Raw genomic sequence first — 17,160 nt, 5'->3', positions numbered from 1 at the left:
GCTGCATTTTAGAACGCGTGATACATTAGTTGGAATGCTTTACTAGGAGAAATTTTTCTGCCCGCAAAAAATGTATCGTGCCCCCTGAAACCATGTTATATTTTAGACTAGACAGTTACTTTTCCGCCGAAATAAAGGCATATAAAAGCTTATTGACGAGTAGGGAGGCGGAGCCAGAAGTTGGGGCAATGTACCGTTGAGAGAGCATAATTACGCGTCAATTAGTGGTCCCCCATTAAACATCATGCAAGTACCTACTGAGAAAGGGCAGTACAACATGCCGGAACAAAATGTATCTGGTATGCTCTTTTAGTGCCCTACGCCTGCCTTGAATTCGAGATGGAGGTGTGAATAGATTTTATTATGCTTTGAAGTCAGCCGTTCCCTCATACTCCTGGCATCCGAAGACGATGCATCAAGCTCAAAGAGGAATGCTTTCTCTTATTCAAACACATGTCGAAGTGCCTCCGGTGGGCTAGGTTGACAGCATTTGGCTGTGAATTTTGGCCTAGTCTCATCGATAACGCTTAGGAAGCTTTTGCAATACTTCACCTAATGATTATATCGAGACAATGCAAACCAGATAAGTGAGGTTATCACTCAGGATCCGTAGCAACCTTCTACATATTCATTACACGAAATGGCTGTCCATTCCTCCTCTTCATGTATATTGTTACTCGTTCAGCTAATGAAAAAGGGTTCAGCTCAAGTGGAGGACAACGCAGAGAGCCATGGCAAGAAACATGATGGGTGTAACGTTAAGAGACCGGAAGCAGGCAAACTGGGTGATGGAACAAATGCAGGTTAATGACATCCTACTCGAAATCAAGAGGAAGAAATGAGCTTAGGCAGGACATTGAACTGCGCAGGCAAGATAACCGCTGGTCCTTAAGGGTAACCGAGACAATTCCAAGAGAAACCAAGTGTAACAGGGGGCGGCAGAAGGTTACGTGTGCGGATGAGATCAAGAAGTTTTCTAGGATAGGGTGGGCGTAGCTTGCAAGGGACAGGGTTAATTGGAGAAACATGAGAGAGGTCTTTGCCCTGCAGTGGGTGTAGTCAGGGGGATGATGATTGATGATCGCAGTTACAGCTAATTCTAGATTATTAGTGGAAGTCACGTAAACCGTTGGAAATTCGTTTATGCTAATTATTTTGAGATGAGAAACTTTCAGCTTTAATTCTTAGAATTAAATCTTGGTCAAAATTTGCTCTCTTGCTGTCTGCACTCAGCGGAATGTATTCCACTCGAAAATTCCTCGTTTTTGCAAAGCACAATGAAGCACAAAACAAATTTTAGTTAGGCTCTTAAGCAATGAGTATTTGCTGTAGCACAAAACACGTAATACAAGCAAAACAAAAACGTTTAAAATAAGAATAAGAAATAGGGTCTTCGCTTAGGCAGGCTGGAATTATTTGGAGACATAGATAAGGGATGATATGTGGCGAGACGAAGCAGTCATAAATAGGCGGAAAATAACCACAGCATTAGCGTGCGCTAAGACATGAATATGTGTTCGTCCTCAAGTAAATGCGTCCAAGTCGTTCTGCTGTTTCGAAGGCCGGCCGTTCTTGCTGTGGACACACGTTGTGGCGAATATCGTCTTCCGGCCTCGAACCAATCGGCCCTCCTCAAAAGCGTCACTGCAGGCCTTCATCAGCAGGCGTACGTCCAGTAATATGCATCCTTCCTGCAACCAGCGTAAGCGAAAGCATTGAAATGACCCAAAAATAGTCTTTTTGTTTCTTTCAAATTTTTGACGTTCTCACACTTTCTTTTATTTTATTTTTGAGAAATGATCCCTCTTGTAATACACCAATTTTAGATCGTAAGGAATACATTTATTAAAGCGTATAGGGCCACACAAAAATCTTTCTATCAGACACAGCACTTTGCATGCGCAAGTTAAACTAAACCCTTCTAGGTATGAAATGGACATTTTAAAACGTTCGTAAACAGCATTTCAATGAATTACTTCCTTATTACAATCGAGAGTACTTCATAATTTAGACTTCAAAATAAGAAGCGTCCCTTTATAATGCAGACACTGCATAGAATGCTGCCATCATATTCCTCAGCGAATCGCTCGTACAATGGTATCAAAGTGACGGGCTCCGATGTTCTCAGCGCGTGCACCACTATTTCACAGGCACTCCTACTAGCGTGCACTTTCAATTGTAAGCGCCTCGCCAATGACATGAAATCCTTCGAACTACATCTATCAGGCCCAGACTAGTTTTTTTGTGTCATGCTTTAAACCTGAAAACTTCCTAGGTTGAAATGAATCGGCCGTAAGAGCGCACACTGTGTCGTTGAGAAGGAAAATTATTACTGCGTGAGCACAGTGGCACTGTGCCGTATTAAGTAAATCGCTCATCGAGTGCATATCGACATTACTACAGGTCCGCAGGGCAAGCGAAGCGAATGAACGAATAACAAGCAATATTTATGTTGGAATAAAGCCAAATTAGAAATGACAATTGACTTTGTTTTCTGCTTTTATTGTTGGAAGCGCAAGATCCATGCGAAGATTGGCTATTTAGGCGGCCTGGCACATAGTTTCGTTGGTAGGAATGGCGCGAAAAAAAGCGGACAATAAATGAAGAGTGCAGCACATACGCACAAAAACAACCAAATGACCCCATATGCCAACACGAGCATGTTACGAAGGATGCGGCGTGGCATAAAAAGAAATGGTTAATTTCGAGACAAAACGCCAGGAATTTAAGTCTCGCCCAAGGATATGGTATAGCTCACTTCAGTGCATGGAGAATGTTGGATGCATCCTTCTCCTTTATGACGAATGTGTACTTCTCATATCTCTCGCACGTTGTATTCACCGTATCATTCTAGAACTCTGTAACGATTGAATAACGGGGTGAAAATATGCCCCACATCGCAGCAGTGAACGGCTTGCTTGCTGGCATGCAATATTCCAGCCTTTTCTTGCACACCCGCAATAGCTAACTTGTGCAACTGCCCGTTTGGCTAATGTAGCGGAGCCTACACGACAAGTAGATGCTGTACACTACGCTGGAAGTCAATTGGACGGGGTTGAGAGCACATCCTAAGGGGCAACGCTGCTTCTTGGCTCGCCGTCATGGGGGCTACGCTACATTAGCCAGATCGGCATAGCCATTAATGAGCAAATAATGACATGGAACGTGACACGCCAACAACAAATCACTTGAATGCTATGACTACCAGTACACTTGCACCAATGCGAAGAATGTGCCAGCAGCCGGTCCGTGTCCCTGCACCGAAAACGGATATCCTACGTTTTAGGGTGATAGCTAATTTTCTTGCTTTTTCCTCTCGTTCTTATCGTCATTATTTTCCGTGACGTCTAGCCGCATCTTTGATAAGATTTTCATGTTGGCATATGTTATCATTTGGTCGTGAGGGAATACACGTGTTGCGTTCGTTTTCCAACCTCCTCTTTTTTTTGTGAAACTCCATTAGCCTTGTATCTGAAACGTATTCTTTGACGTGTACGGTCAAGGTGGTAGTATCAGCAGTTGTTTCCATATGGTGAGAAAAAGGTCTTTTTTTTTACGCTGGCTGGGTACTCACTTCCGACTACCCACACAAACAAGGCGGCAGTGACGAGGAGGACCAGTGCTAAGAGAGCGATGAGGGCGACCATGTACACGGGCTGCATATTTGTATCCGGCGGTGTTCTAAAATTAAAGAAGGAAACCCAATGCACATTAGAGGTCAATGGCATTTTATAAGTGGAGGGAAAATGGGAATGACTGAAAAGTAGGAGGATTCTGACATCGGCTGGCACTGCTCTGCGTCGGTTCAGTGATGAAAGATATCACTCGAGATCTGTTTGTTTTGCCACCGTTGTAGTCGAAAAAAGCCAGGAAGGGAGATGTGACCGCAATGTAAAGGAGAAATGACAGCATTCAGTGGACTTTCAAGGCTGAGACTCTGGACCGGAAGTGCCACAGACTGCAGGGGAATCACTCTATAGGATGAAAGGTAACATCTAGATTGCGCAGTAAGGAGTGGCAGCGACAGTGCTGTTTTATGCGTGATTACATTTGGCGCTTGTGTTCTTGTAGATACGAGCAGCGTTCTTGGTAATAAAACCTCAAGCTAGAGTAAGTATGTTATATGTTTTCACAACAGTCTCCATGATTCCTTAAACTGCCTTTGAAAGCCTGGTTTATCGAACTGGCTCCATGGCTTTCTGCCCAGCCACTCGACATGATCTTAGTTGCATCGAAGTTTTACTGCGCTAAGTCTGAAGTGCGAATGAAGGTAACTTTAATAAGGGCGAAGAGTAACCAGAATAGGTATTGCCTTTTTTATATCAGAACAGCAAAAAATGTAAAAGCAGTCATGCGTAAATAACAACCTAGCGTACTGAAAAATTGCCTAGGGTGTTGGCAGGAACGTTGATCACGTCTAAAACGCACGCACTGTCACATCAGGGCTTTTATAGCTCGGGCAGCAGAGAAGAAAAATCGAGCTCTGCATGAATGTAAAAGAGGTCTGCCCGGTATGAAGTAGAGTGTCCAGTTGTGACAGCCAATGCCAGGGACACTTTAGCCGTTCACACAGGACGTGATTTCAGTGCGGAAGTGCTATTCCGGACGTACAAAACCCCAAACAAGATTCTTGTCTTGTATTGAGCTCCGAACTAAGCTGAGCTCACAGAGTTACTCGGGTAAGTTCGGGTTAGTTCGGAGCAGCGTCGCCCAAGGTGCAGACAATGGGAGGGAGTTCGGGTATTTTCGGGAGGCGCGTCGCCCCAGCTGTAGCCAACAGGAGGCAGGTGATATGTGGCAGTTAAATTAATGATTGGTCGCGAGAGGTTGCTCGGGAAGAGCTACATGGATCGCACATTCCCCACCAATGGCTGTGAGAGAAACAGCCACTTGCCAGTGCAGTAGTGCATGGCTTTACCAATGTTCCACTGTCCTAGTAATGTCATGAGGAGTCGCTGCGATATATGATTGTCAAGTAGAGAATTAGGAATTCTAAATACATGGGCATTAACCCAATAAAGAACTTAAGGCGGAGCTTAGTTGTCCCCTGCTTTCGCACGTGTACAGGGTTCAACAACGCTACTACCCTACCACTTCTTAATTTCTTGTAAGCAGACGATCCGATGTGAACGGATTACTATGCCGGTATAGAGCTACAACAAATAGGCTGCAGTCATTCGTGGTTGCTTGTTGGCATTAGACAAAGTGTGGCGCGCCACTGCCTCAACTTAAACGACTCCATAACGCACACTCGCGGTGTGCATTGGACATCGTCGTCTTCTTCATGCAAGACTACTATCGAGTTAATGTCGTCGCCAGATATGCCGCCGACACAGAAAAGAAAAACAATGGTCATACAGAATCTGAGACAACGCCAGAGCTTCGCTAAAATATCGCACAAGGGGGCATCCTAATGGTCCTTAGAATTTTTCGGTTCCATCGAACATTTCCCTAAAGTGACATTCACTTCTTTGTGTAGAACTTTAATGTTTCTGCCCGCATCCTTCACGACTCAAAGCTAACATACACGGGTGCTCTAACGATTATAATATGGTCTTGTGTACGCTGGGTGAGCGCCGAGGAGCACAAATTCTTTTACTGAAGTGATAGAGCATCACCTTAAACCGATGTTTATTTCAGAAAAAAAGCACTGTGTACTGCTCGGTCTAATTTTTATTAGTGCCAACTGCAGACAAATGGGAGAGGCCTAACTCTGCATTTGGTGTGACAGGGCTGCTTATGACTACGACGCTCCTTGCTGCTCGCATGCATTTCCAATACTTGAATTTTTCTACACAAACCCGGGCCATGACCTTGCATTTCTCTCTAAAAACTGAGGCCGTATCTTAAGCGTTTTCTAGGACAATACTGCTTAAATGTATAAGCTTCTGGTATCAACTACATGTGCCACAGAAGTGTATGTTTGATGTGGTGGTGACAAGAAACTGTAATTTTGTGGCAATTCCTACATTTTCAATCTTTGAGAAACGAAAACTAACTCGACTCGCTTCAAGACAGAAAAAAACAAATTAGGCAAAGGTCTTCAGCGACCCATGACGGCAATCGCTGAGGCTCTAAGTCAAAGCGGTAATTTGCTGCCACGTCCAAGGCTCTTCAAAGTGTTCACGGAGATGTGTGCCTAAAGAGCACAAGTCTACTACGCATGCTTCTACTGAGGTTGCAAACTGCGCGCAGCACGTCCTGCCAAGGCACTCACTCTTTGTAATTCAATTCTGCTTTGATACTCACTCATTCTGTGTGTTCGGAGGGGCTGAAAAAAGATAAATGACAGTAAATGCATATTTCAAGCACAAAGACAATACGACAAATCTCGAGGCAAAAAAGAGCTTCAGGGAAGGGCAAACATTTCTTTTTGCTTATTTGTCGACAAGGGTGAAGGGAATGTCACCGGATTGGTCAGGTTTGCGATAACTTTCCTTCTACGGAGCCCTTTAGCGAGCCGCCTGGCCAGTGAAGCAAGGCGCAGGTTTTCTCAAACTAATATTTCAGCGAAAAAAACCGAAGATGAAACAAAAGGCAGTATTTCAGGCAGAAATGTTTAACCTGGTACATGTGATGTTGCGCAGGTTTTGTAATAGCTTTTCACTATACAGAGACATCTGAGGAAAAGTTTGGTCACAAATTTATGCATCTGGTACCCAACCGCTGGAGCTGGCTGCGACATAAGAGTGGCAGAGTCGGTACCGTTTTAACACAATGGTGGGATAGGACTTGCATTTATTCACCGAGAAATATCTCGGCCGGTGTATTAAAACCCATATAAAATATATTTCCCATCATTGTACAGAAAGACGATAGTGCTGTCAAAAATTCCAGTAGCTTTGCTACACCGCGCACTTCTCTGTTCGTCGGCCCTTAGAGAAAACAAAGCGAACAAGTTTGTCAGGTGACGCCACGATCTCACTGTAGTTGATGAACAAACTTACCGCAATAGATGCAAATGTCGTCTAAAAACTAAGACTCTTTAGGTACGCTTCTAAATGATCTGCAGTAGGACCGCGACCTAAGCGTGATTTTCGCTTAATCACACTTGAATGCTTCGCCACAGCGGGCACCGCTTAGGCACATTGCATTACGAGTGAAGAGGAAACCTGTACCGCATCACCGGAAAGAGAATGCAACCCTTAAATGGGCATCTTCTAGACAGCTGTCAACATTGACTTCATGGTGCTAAAATAATGTGGACGTTTCAAGCGAGGAATCAGTGGCTCAGTGCTAGAAAGTGAAAGTTGAGTTTGGCGCACCTTGAATGCTGATGGGGCCATCCATTTCGGAAGAATAGTAGCCAAGCGGAGCGAGAGGAGGCAGGGGAGGAGGAAACGGCAGAGGAGGAGGGAGTAGTTGCTCAGGTGGAGCATAGGAGTAGGCGCTGTCCGGAGGTGCGAAGTAAGGAAAGTACGGTTGAGGCTGTGGCGTCGGCTCGGGGTAGTTGAAGAAGTTTGACTCATCTGTGGAAGAAGGGAAATGCGGGGATGAGAAAACTGAAGGACACTCTGATAACAGTTTACTCTGATAAGTGCTTCGAGATTATCATTTTGGTACCTACATGAAGTGAAGCACAAGCACCGCAGTGGCGCATCTCCTCTCCAGTCAGGTCAGCGCTATGGCAGCCCCAAACGAATCAGAAAAATGCGAGATCCAAAAGGGACGGAAAGTATTACAATTGTGTTTGAACTAAGCTTTTTTTGGCGAGTTGGTTTGAGATGCACAAAGCTACTTCCCAACAGACGGGACTAAGAAAGTCACAGCACATTGCTGGCACAGTACGATGCTTTTTCTTCATTGCTCCCAGTTGTTCGCTCAAGACAAACAGCGCCCTGCATTCGCCCTACCCCACTGGGTCAAGAAACACCAAGCCTCGCTATCGCTCGTTGGGTTTCCCTTTGCCTCACCTCGGCTAATGACGAAAAGCAAAACAAGAAAGTGTAAATTGAGCATGAATTGATCAAAGTGTTTAAGGAACGAGGCCCATTTCATTCATAAACCTGAGCCCAATACATCTGCCACCACGACCAGAAATTGTGACTGCCACTTAAAACAGGATCTTGGTGCTCCAGAAGAAAAGGTGAGAAAACATATCTCTTTGATAAAAACCTAACTCAGTGAACAACGCTTTTTATACTAGGCCACAGCGGTGGCACTGAGGTAAGTCTTCTTGTTTAAACGCGGCAGGCATTAAATAGAGCCCGCTTTCGGGAGTTTTTGGCGATGGCAGTCAATATCCGGCGCATGATGTTGGAATAAAGTTTTCGGCTGAATGATACGTTCAGTAATAATTACCTGGCAATGGCTCTCCCGCACGGATGGGACCTGCCGGCAAAAAGAAAAAAAAAACTGACTTATTGGTTACAGTTAACGGCACATTCCTCAAAGCAACAGCGAAATTCTCGATTCCTGTAGGCTAGTCTTCAACGTCTGCAGCATTAGTTCACATCTTAAATATTATAATTTGCTTAGTCAAAAGATCCTTACACGTTTAAAGTGTTACACGAAACTATATCGCAAGAAGAGTTGAGCGCAAATGTGCAAAAAAATTGCCCACCAGATGGGCTCGTAGAGAAACCAGGAAAACGATGCAACTAATTTGACGTCGACGCAAAAATGAGAAACGCCTCTTAAATGTCTTGGGATTCAAGAATTTCACCGAAACAAATGCACTTCGTGGATTTCTTTGAAAAGTTGATTGCCGGCTCTATTATTTTCCTAGTCAATTACACATTCACTTCTGCATATCCTGCAGACATTGCATACTAAGTAATTGCTACTCACGTGAAAATGATATCTAGCCAGAGCTGCAATTTAGATCATCAGTCTATGTCCGTGAATATATTATGGCAAGGAGTACCCACTTATTCCATACGTCATTTTGCAGATTAACCTACAACTTTCTATAAATAACGGCAAAGTGGCGCTCAAAAAGTGGTTATCTACCACCGTGGCACCTTAATCACTGAGAATGACCTGCCATCGTTTCTATACAAACCCTTGTGCCTCTCAATAATTATGCAGTAGTGAGCATATATCTCGCAAGAAAATTCAAGGAAATTGAGCAATTCAAAAAAGTGAGCAATTCAAAGAAAGCGAGCAATTCAAGAAAAGGCCCGACCAAGCAAACGGTCGCAAATTCTGTCAAATGTGTCGAGAATAAAAAAAAATGGTGCTATTCTGATTACATGCCTTCTTGAAAAATTCTTGAATGCCCCTTTTTATTACCGATATCTACTGTTTCCTGGCTACGTAAGCTTAAAACATAAACTGTCGATGACACAGTCAATCGCGTCCACTTATTACCATCACGCCCGTCGATTGTCGAAGTGTGTACTGAAGCAGCATATAATTTATTTCCACTTATAGCAAAATCGCTTTTCTTAAGCGATAAAATGGGAGATTCCGTTGTGGGGCCGACACTATATTTATTAAGTATTATACTACTTCTTTTTAGTAAGTAATATATACCTACGGAGGGAGGCTTGGTAAATCTCGCTGAAAAATGCTGAAAAAGAGAAATATCAGATAAAATATACGTGCTCGAGATATTCATGTAAAAAAAAAAACTAAATGCATGGCTGCATGCCTGGCTTCCAGAGAATAAAAGAAAGAATTGACCGTTGAGCGTTTAACGCTATCATGACCAAAGCGCGTCCAGTAATTAACACTTTTGACATTGTGTCGTACTTGAGAATTTTAATGCGCCAATGAGTATTCTCAAGGCACAAAAAAAAAAGTGTCACTATGCAGCCCTCCACTTAAGCTCCACGATGTTGTTCAAACGTCCCTTTTCGCATTACCTGACTAAAAGATTGTAGCGAATAGCAAACTGCAAAGAGTGTTATCAACCTGTAATGGACACAGGAACCGGAAGGCTACTCGCCGCAGTGGCAGAGTGGTTTCGCAGTTTTGTTACAGAGCTCGATGTCCTGGGTTCGCACCCAGTATGCATCTGAAATAACTTTTGCTTACAAACGCCAGCGCTTGTATCACACACAAAAATGTTCTATGGCCGGCTATAGGTATTTGGCCCAAATAGCTATAAACCTTTCCTATGTCCATCTATAGCCGTAGATTAAGGCGGATATATTTTTCTATAGAGAGCTAAAAACAGTTGTATGGTTCCAAAGCTACAGCTTTAGAAGCATAGATTTTTTAATGCCTGGCAATAAGCATTTCTTTTGGTGCGTATAGACGTTCATAAAAGGCCCTAGATGGACACAGCTTTTTCCACAGACGCCCATAGGACGTTTTTGTATGGGATATTCGGCGGATTGTTATGACAGTCCTCGGTAATTATATTTTACATCAGCTGCTATAGTCTGAGCCTCCTGCCGGCTCACCGTCGAGATATTGACGTCGTTTTCAACATGACGCTATGTCATTACAGTGAAAGGTCATGTGAACCATTGTCGTCATAACATAAATGACCGGTAAGAAGACGCATTCAACTGATTCACATAGCTCATATGGCAAGCCAATAGTATGCGACCCCATTATACCTATTCCTCATGAGCATGACCCCCACACGTGACCTCCATTAGACATTCATTACCCAAATGACTCTCTGAGCAGCCCAGCAGCCCACAAGGAAATCTGTCCTGTTACTGGAACGCCTTTCGGGTCTTTCGCGAAGAGGCTGCATATTTGAAGGCAATACTAATAGTCATCGCAAAGAGTTTTGCTGGCAGCTTTCCTTGCGCTACCAGCGCAAGGAAAATTGCAGGCGGTAACCATCGAATTCAGCTCCAGCTTCAAGAATGCCCTGTCTAGTACCAGAAAATAATACTCCCTTCGTGTCCATCGAAACAGAATCGTTTCTAGGAGAAACCTCCTACGACACTTGGAGGCATCCTAGGTGCGGTAATTCAAGTAATCGAGACACAGTGTCCTAAATACTGCTCACCCATTTCTTCGGCTTCTTCCTCTCCTAATCAGTGAAACCTACCCGCCTATTCTCGAGAATTACGGTAAGCTCGTTTTCTTCTTTCTGTTCCCCCTAAAAAGGAGTAGTCTTGCTTTAGTTGAACAAGTATAAAACTCGCAGGATCATACTACTGACATTAAAGAAAAGATACCTAAAATAACATATTTAGGCTTACGGGGTTCTACCGAAGTACTTCTAGGCTCACACGTTCCTCATGGGCATCGAGAAGTGGTCACTTCAAGTGTCTTACCGTTACAACCACATGTAACCAGGTTCGCAACGACATTTGCGTGTGTTTGACCGTGTAAGAATTGCACACGGGGCTGCGAGTGCTGTGCAGTACGCCAGAACAAGCCGGTGATCTCATGATAGCGAGTCTCACTGCTCACGCAAAGAGACCAACGTCAACTCCCGAATAGAATTGCATGTAGAATATCTTGTTATAGAATACCGACGCACATAAATCTGTGCAATCGTCTCTTTTTCACCACGGAAGAAAGCAAAAAGATAGCTTTTTAAGCGCCTATTACTGCTTAGAGGCCTCCAGAATTCATTTCGTGCCATTCAGTTCTAGAGTAGCTCTGAATGGCGCGCACCAGACACATTTTACAAGATGCACAGAGATCTCAGGCGGCGCGCAGCACTGGAGACAAAGTAACTTCATGCCGCTGCGGAAGTATAGTCATATTCACCCGCAAGCCATGTGGGTACTACCAGTTTGCCCCAAACTGGTGCACCGTGGCCTTATTACAGTTTTTTGATGCGTAGACATCACTTGGCTCATGCATGGCATTACCAGGAAGTGCTAACAGAAAGTGTTAGCAGAAAGTGTGGACACTTACCCGAGCATACTTGAGCTAGTCGGTAACACGGTTACACATTAGTAACTTGTGTAGGGTAATTTCGGAGGAGAGCCTCGCAAGCTGCAGTCAATGGGCGGAGGTTGATAACCTCGGGTAGTAACTCGGGCACATGAACTCGGGAGCTGCAGTAGAAGATACTCGCGAAGAGCATTACATGGCTCGCACAATCCCTCCGGTACAATCCCTACGCAGTGGCGCCCCGGTTAACCGCTGCGCCACTGCGCGTTTAGTGGCATGAGGACTCGCCGTCATCTTGAATGTTAAGCAGAGAGCGACCAGTTAAGCATATACAGTATATGTGCGTCAACCAGCGGAGCTCCGAATGGTGTTCGGTTTGGTGGATAACGCGAACTAAGTTACACAAACGCACGAACAACAAACGCACCAACGGAAACAGCAGTACTGCGTAACTAGACTTAAGTGCACCGGCAGTTTTATTCTGTTTTCTCAGTGACCCAAGCTTTGTACACAAAAGGAGGTCTCTAGTTGGAGCTTGAAAAAATTCTCAGACCTAATATTTCACGGATATTGTGCTCTTATTTCAGTTCCCTCAGCATGGATTATTGTACCTAGAATGGCGATTTCAATATTTATATCCACCGCATTGAAACATAACGAATGTCTTGCTATCTTCAGCTCGGCGGCGCCTTTTCACTGCAACGAGAACAGCAAGGCCATCTCGGAGCGCCCTGCTGAAACGCACCCATGAAGACCTGCTTGAGCTGCGTGACTGGGCGTCGTCCTGTACTCATTATTTTCTTAGGAACACTTTGAACAATAGGATACTTTAACCTAGGTATACGAAGCACTATCAAAAGAATCTGCAGCTTTAATCTTTGATTTATTTTCATAGCGAAGACGACGCTGCATCTCAAAAGGAGTATCACAGGGGGACACGTGCTCCATCAGAAAAAATGCAGTTGAGGGGGCCACTGCGACAACTTATCGATATGGCTCCCTGAGATATATGAAAATATTTATTTGCATTCGTAAAGTCTAGCAAACCAAAACCATTGCTGTGTATTGGAAGGACGGTGTACACTACTGAAGAATATGAAATTAAAGGGACGAGCGCAGCAGGCAGGGGAAGACCTGAGAATGACGTGATATTTGCTGGTATTTGACACTACAATTAAAAAGCACGCATTAAGGATCGAGAGTGTGGGAAAAAAGAAACTTCAAGGTGCTGTTTGCGTCAAGCAGAGTTCAGCACTATTCAAACGTCCACGCCCTCGGTTGGGCTGGACATTTCTTCAGCATGCGTCGGCAGGGTCCTGGTATCGCAGCTTGCCGATGCCACAGCTCGACGGGCGAGGGCGGTAGGTTCCACTGAGGCCAGGGCCGTCAGCGAAGCGTTCGTAGTCAGCAATGTGAAATCGCCGTCGCTGTGGTCGCTTGTCACAATGTGTCCCCTATCGATGGACATCACGATGTACGCGACGGCTAATCCGAGGGCCACAATCGAGCCGATCAGATAGGTCATTGTTACCAGGAACCACAAGACGGGCTCGCCTTTTTCGGCACCTGCGGCTGCCCCAGTCCATAGTCCAGCGCTGGCATCGACTGTCTTGGCAGCAGCTCTCGCTGAGGACTGAAAGGCAGCAGGCCGGGAGAGGGATCGGGAACGCTGGATGGCTGGAGGAAGGGCGGCGGCGTTCGCGGTGACGTACAGATCTCGGTGTAGTGGCTGTTGTACTTGAAGGACTGGGCTGGAGACCGTTGCGGTTTGGGAGACGACGGGCCCTGGAGGCGAACTAGGTGGTACGTATTCGGTGAAGGCCTCCTTGGAGGTAAGGTAGAGGCTGCGTTGTGAGATCCGATCTGTGGGTCTGCCGGTGGTCATCTTCTTCTCTGCTTCATAGGTGGCGCGTGACGGAGCATTGTCTGTGGGGAACATTGGCTCGACGCTCCCATTGAAAGCATATTTAACAAACAGACAATGATGATGAGAAAGAAACAGGAAGGGCCAAGCCATTAAGTCGCCAAATTTTTCAGGTCATTCTATGTTTGCCGCATGCGATTTGCAATACAAGTGATCACCACCTGGTTATGGCCAGTCTCCCTTGTATGTATGCGCCATATTGTGAGGCAAACAACTATAACAACAGCGACAACACTCGGGCCTGAAGCTCAGGTTCGAGTTGTGTCAAGGTTTTCGCCTGTGAACATCCACCGTTTTAAATCGCTAGCATGCCACGAAGAAAGCCGTAAAAGTTGAACAACGTGGCCATTATGACGTACGATTGAACCTGCCTATTTGCCTTTTCCATGATGCCACATGACTCATCAACTCTGGCACTGGTGTCAGAACTAGAGTGCCTAAGTTACGCCATTGAGGCTAGGCATCCCGATTGCAGAGTGGTTTATTTTCTTTTCTCGGTCACCGCGTGACAAAAACAGCCAAAGGTAAGCGGATAAGAAGAAAATAAATGGGCTAATAGATATGCAAAAAGGCGTAGTCCGTTCCACAGAATTTCACTAGCAAAAAAGTGAACAAGCTGAGCGGGTGCCTCAGTCCGTTATACAACTTTTCGAGAAGAGACCATGTGTTCGTCTGAATTTTCGAGCTCTCTTTCTACTGTAGATTTCTTATACAAGTTAGTGATAAAAATGTAGAGTATAATGCAAACTCCTCTCTTCGGATAGGTAGGATTGCTAAGGGTGTTAGCCAATCTAAGACCTGGTTTAAAGGTGCAATTTAGTGGCGTTGTGTTGGATAATGTTTCCTCTTTAAGGTTCCGCAATAATATGAATAGAGAGCATCACTTTATTTCGCAACCATGAAATGCGGCTCCTCATATCGAAATTTAAAAATTGACGAAGAAAGCCGGTCATTACAAAATTTAGCGCACCATGGTCAGTACCAGTAGCGTGAAACAAGGCTTCAAACTCGTTTTTTGTTTCAAGCATAGCCGATAAACTACAGAGCTGTTTAACGACTTTTTTTTGCTACGTAGAAGACTACAGTGATCGACCAGTGCCGCGGGACGGAGCGCTCACGCTAAGTCAGCTGCGGACACGCAAGAGACCATTTTGCTTAGGTTAGAACCACCAGATTGGGTTCAAGTAAAAGACGACGAAGAGTGGGCAGTGCTACGGGAAGAGACATTGTCTCGTTAGGCGAAGAGACAACGGACAATTATGCTCCTGTTTTGTACCCATCGGATTAGTGGTTGTGCACAAAAATTAGGTTTGAACCTTCTTTCGTTGCAATTGCCTCTCAGCAGTCAAAACTTCTTGTTTTTACATACCGCAGAAGAAGTTCAGAGCCTGAGATATATTTTGCATTAAAACACAATGACTAGTAACTATATTTTTTGCGCTCCATAATTTAAAGTAAAAGGCTGCAGTGTAACATCCTGGAGGCACACTTTTTTTACGGGGCACAGGTTATTAATGATATTTCAGAATTACCCTTTCCCATCGTGGAGTTAGGGTTGGCACCGTCTTATAGCAGTTGTGCCTATGACTCCTGTTAGAGAACTACCGCTCATCTTACTGATGACTCTTTTCTAGCCAGTGCGCGGTACTGAACGCTTGCTGCTGTACTCTGCTAGGTGTCGGGATCATCGATTGTCTGCTTGGGGTGTCCCGGAAGAAATGATGGTATCGAACCCATTTGCTTAAACCACGCGCTTTTTTGGCAACCTACGCTCCCAGCAGATGTCTCTGATGGTGCGTAGCATGGCAAGTGGTTATCTTTTTTATTATTATTCGAGATGTTTGCCATTAGGCACAATGAGAAAGGGACTGAAAGTTAGAAAGAGTGTGAACAAGCTTTGCTTGATGAGTGGCAAAAGTTCGCGATAAAGCGATTATCAAGAATCCACTTGCGATAGTCGTTTTCAACGTCCCAACGCAGGAATACCTTCCTTATGGGGCGCCGTCTCACGGGGACTATAACCGGGCAAGTCCACAACAAGTGGTTTGCGTCACACAGTTAAGGCGCAGCGCCACAATCGGGATACGTGTCAGTCACTTCTAAACGTTTCTCACGCCACCGATGACGCGCAGAGGGAGTCAGAGCCGCTCCTGCCCGAATCCGGCGCACAGATACCTGCTCCTCTCTAGTGAGACTACGGGGGGGAGGGTGCTAACACGGAGGAATTAGAGCGCGTGCTCACTGACGCAAAGCTTGTATGGGACAGGAACGGTACTGGGAAAAGAGGGGAAGGTGGCGGGATGTCTGATGTGTCAAGGTGTGTTATTGTATTCACATGAATATTATGCGGATGGCCGCGAATCCTTATACGCACAGGACAGGGGTATTTTTGCAGAGTTGGTGAATGGATTCAATAATTTTGAATGTGCGCGGGACAGCCCTAACCTGCTAAAGAGCGGCAAGGGAGTCAGTGTAAATATGAACAGTATCGAAAGTTGGCACAAGTGGAAGGGAAGCAATAGCATTTTGTATCGCTTGAAGCTCCAAGGCAAGGGCGGTGCAAGCATCCGCACTATATGCAGCGCGGGAGTTAAGATGAGGATGGGAGAGACTGTAAACTGTGGTAACTCTCTGGAGTGCTGTGTGTGATGCATCCATCTATATTATGCACCCTGGAGGTAAATGCGCGGCTAATATCGGTGGTGAAGCAGAGGAGCGATTGTTTGTGAGTTGACAGTATTACCATGGAGGAAGAGTCTGTAAACGATGAAGCTGAAGCGACATCTTGCGTGCTCTGTTTGCCTCATGCTTGTCGATGATTAAATTAATGTATTAAGTTTAACGTACTCTTGCAGAATGGGTATGGGTGTAATACGAGGGAGATAAGTTATGGCGCGCTTAGCCTCCTGATTGATTGCTTAAAGGGAGTCCCACTGTCGACTGGTGAGGCGATCAAATTGGGCCTTGTACACTATCCGCGGCTGGAGGATGGAGCGCACAAGCTTACGGGCTGTATAGTATCAGAACGCACCCCGCAAGCGGGCATAGCTATGCGTCGAATCAGACCGAGAGTAGCGGGAGCCGATTTATGTGTCGCGTTTAGACACGGAATCCCTGTCCCAGGTGTATAAAGTAGAATACCTAGAACACGCACACTTTTACTTGAGGAATTTGAGAATTATCTACCGTGAAGGTAAAAGGGGCTGCTTTCCGTAAGCCACATCTCTTTCCAATGCGAATGAAGCATGATTTACTATTCGACAGGGCCAGACCCAAAGAGGGGAGTCGTGATGTTAAGGTATCCTGCTCTTGCTGGAGCGCTGACAGTTGCACAGACGCACCTGGATGACAGGAACACAAGGTTATGTCGTCGGCATACGCAAGGACGCGCACAGAACGCATTTTCTCTTGGGCTCGGACAAGGCGAATAAAAGCTACGGTAAATAATGTGGGGGCCGGAAAAGACGGAGTCCTGGGGT

General features: G+C 45.2%; 1 protein-coding gene across 1 annotated transcript; it reads right to left on the bottom strand.

Annotated features, from left to right (window-relative positions):
• Positions 1–1,441: 1,441 nt before the first annotated feature.
• LOC144100399 (uncharacterized) lies at positions 1,442–10,979 on the bottom strand. The gene is made up of 7 exons (XM_077633359.1): positions 10,916–10,979; positions 9,482–9,514; positions 8,302–8,331; positions 7,266–7,469; positions 6,250–6,271; positions 3,575–3,681; positions 1,442–1,691 (listed from the first exon to the last, which is right to left on the bottom strand). The coding sequence occupies exons 1-7, from the start codon at positions 10,917–10,919 to the stop codon at positions 1,642–1,644; spliced, it is 450 nt and encodes a 149-aa protein (XP_077489485.1). The 5' UTR covers positions 10,920–10,979; the 3' UTR covers positions 1,442–1,641.
• Between the last annotated feature and the right edge of the window lie 6,181 nt (positions 10,980–17,160).

Source organism: Amblyomma americanum, chromosome 8, assembly GCF_052857255.1.
Source record: "Amblyomma americanum isolate KBUSLIRL-KWMA chromosome 8, ASM5285725v1, whole genome shotgun sequence".
NCBI lineage: Eukaryota > Metazoa > Arthropoda > Arachnida > Ixodida > Ixodidae > Amblyomma > Amblyomma americanum.
This window is presented reverse-complemented; position numbering and strand designations above follow the sequence as displayed.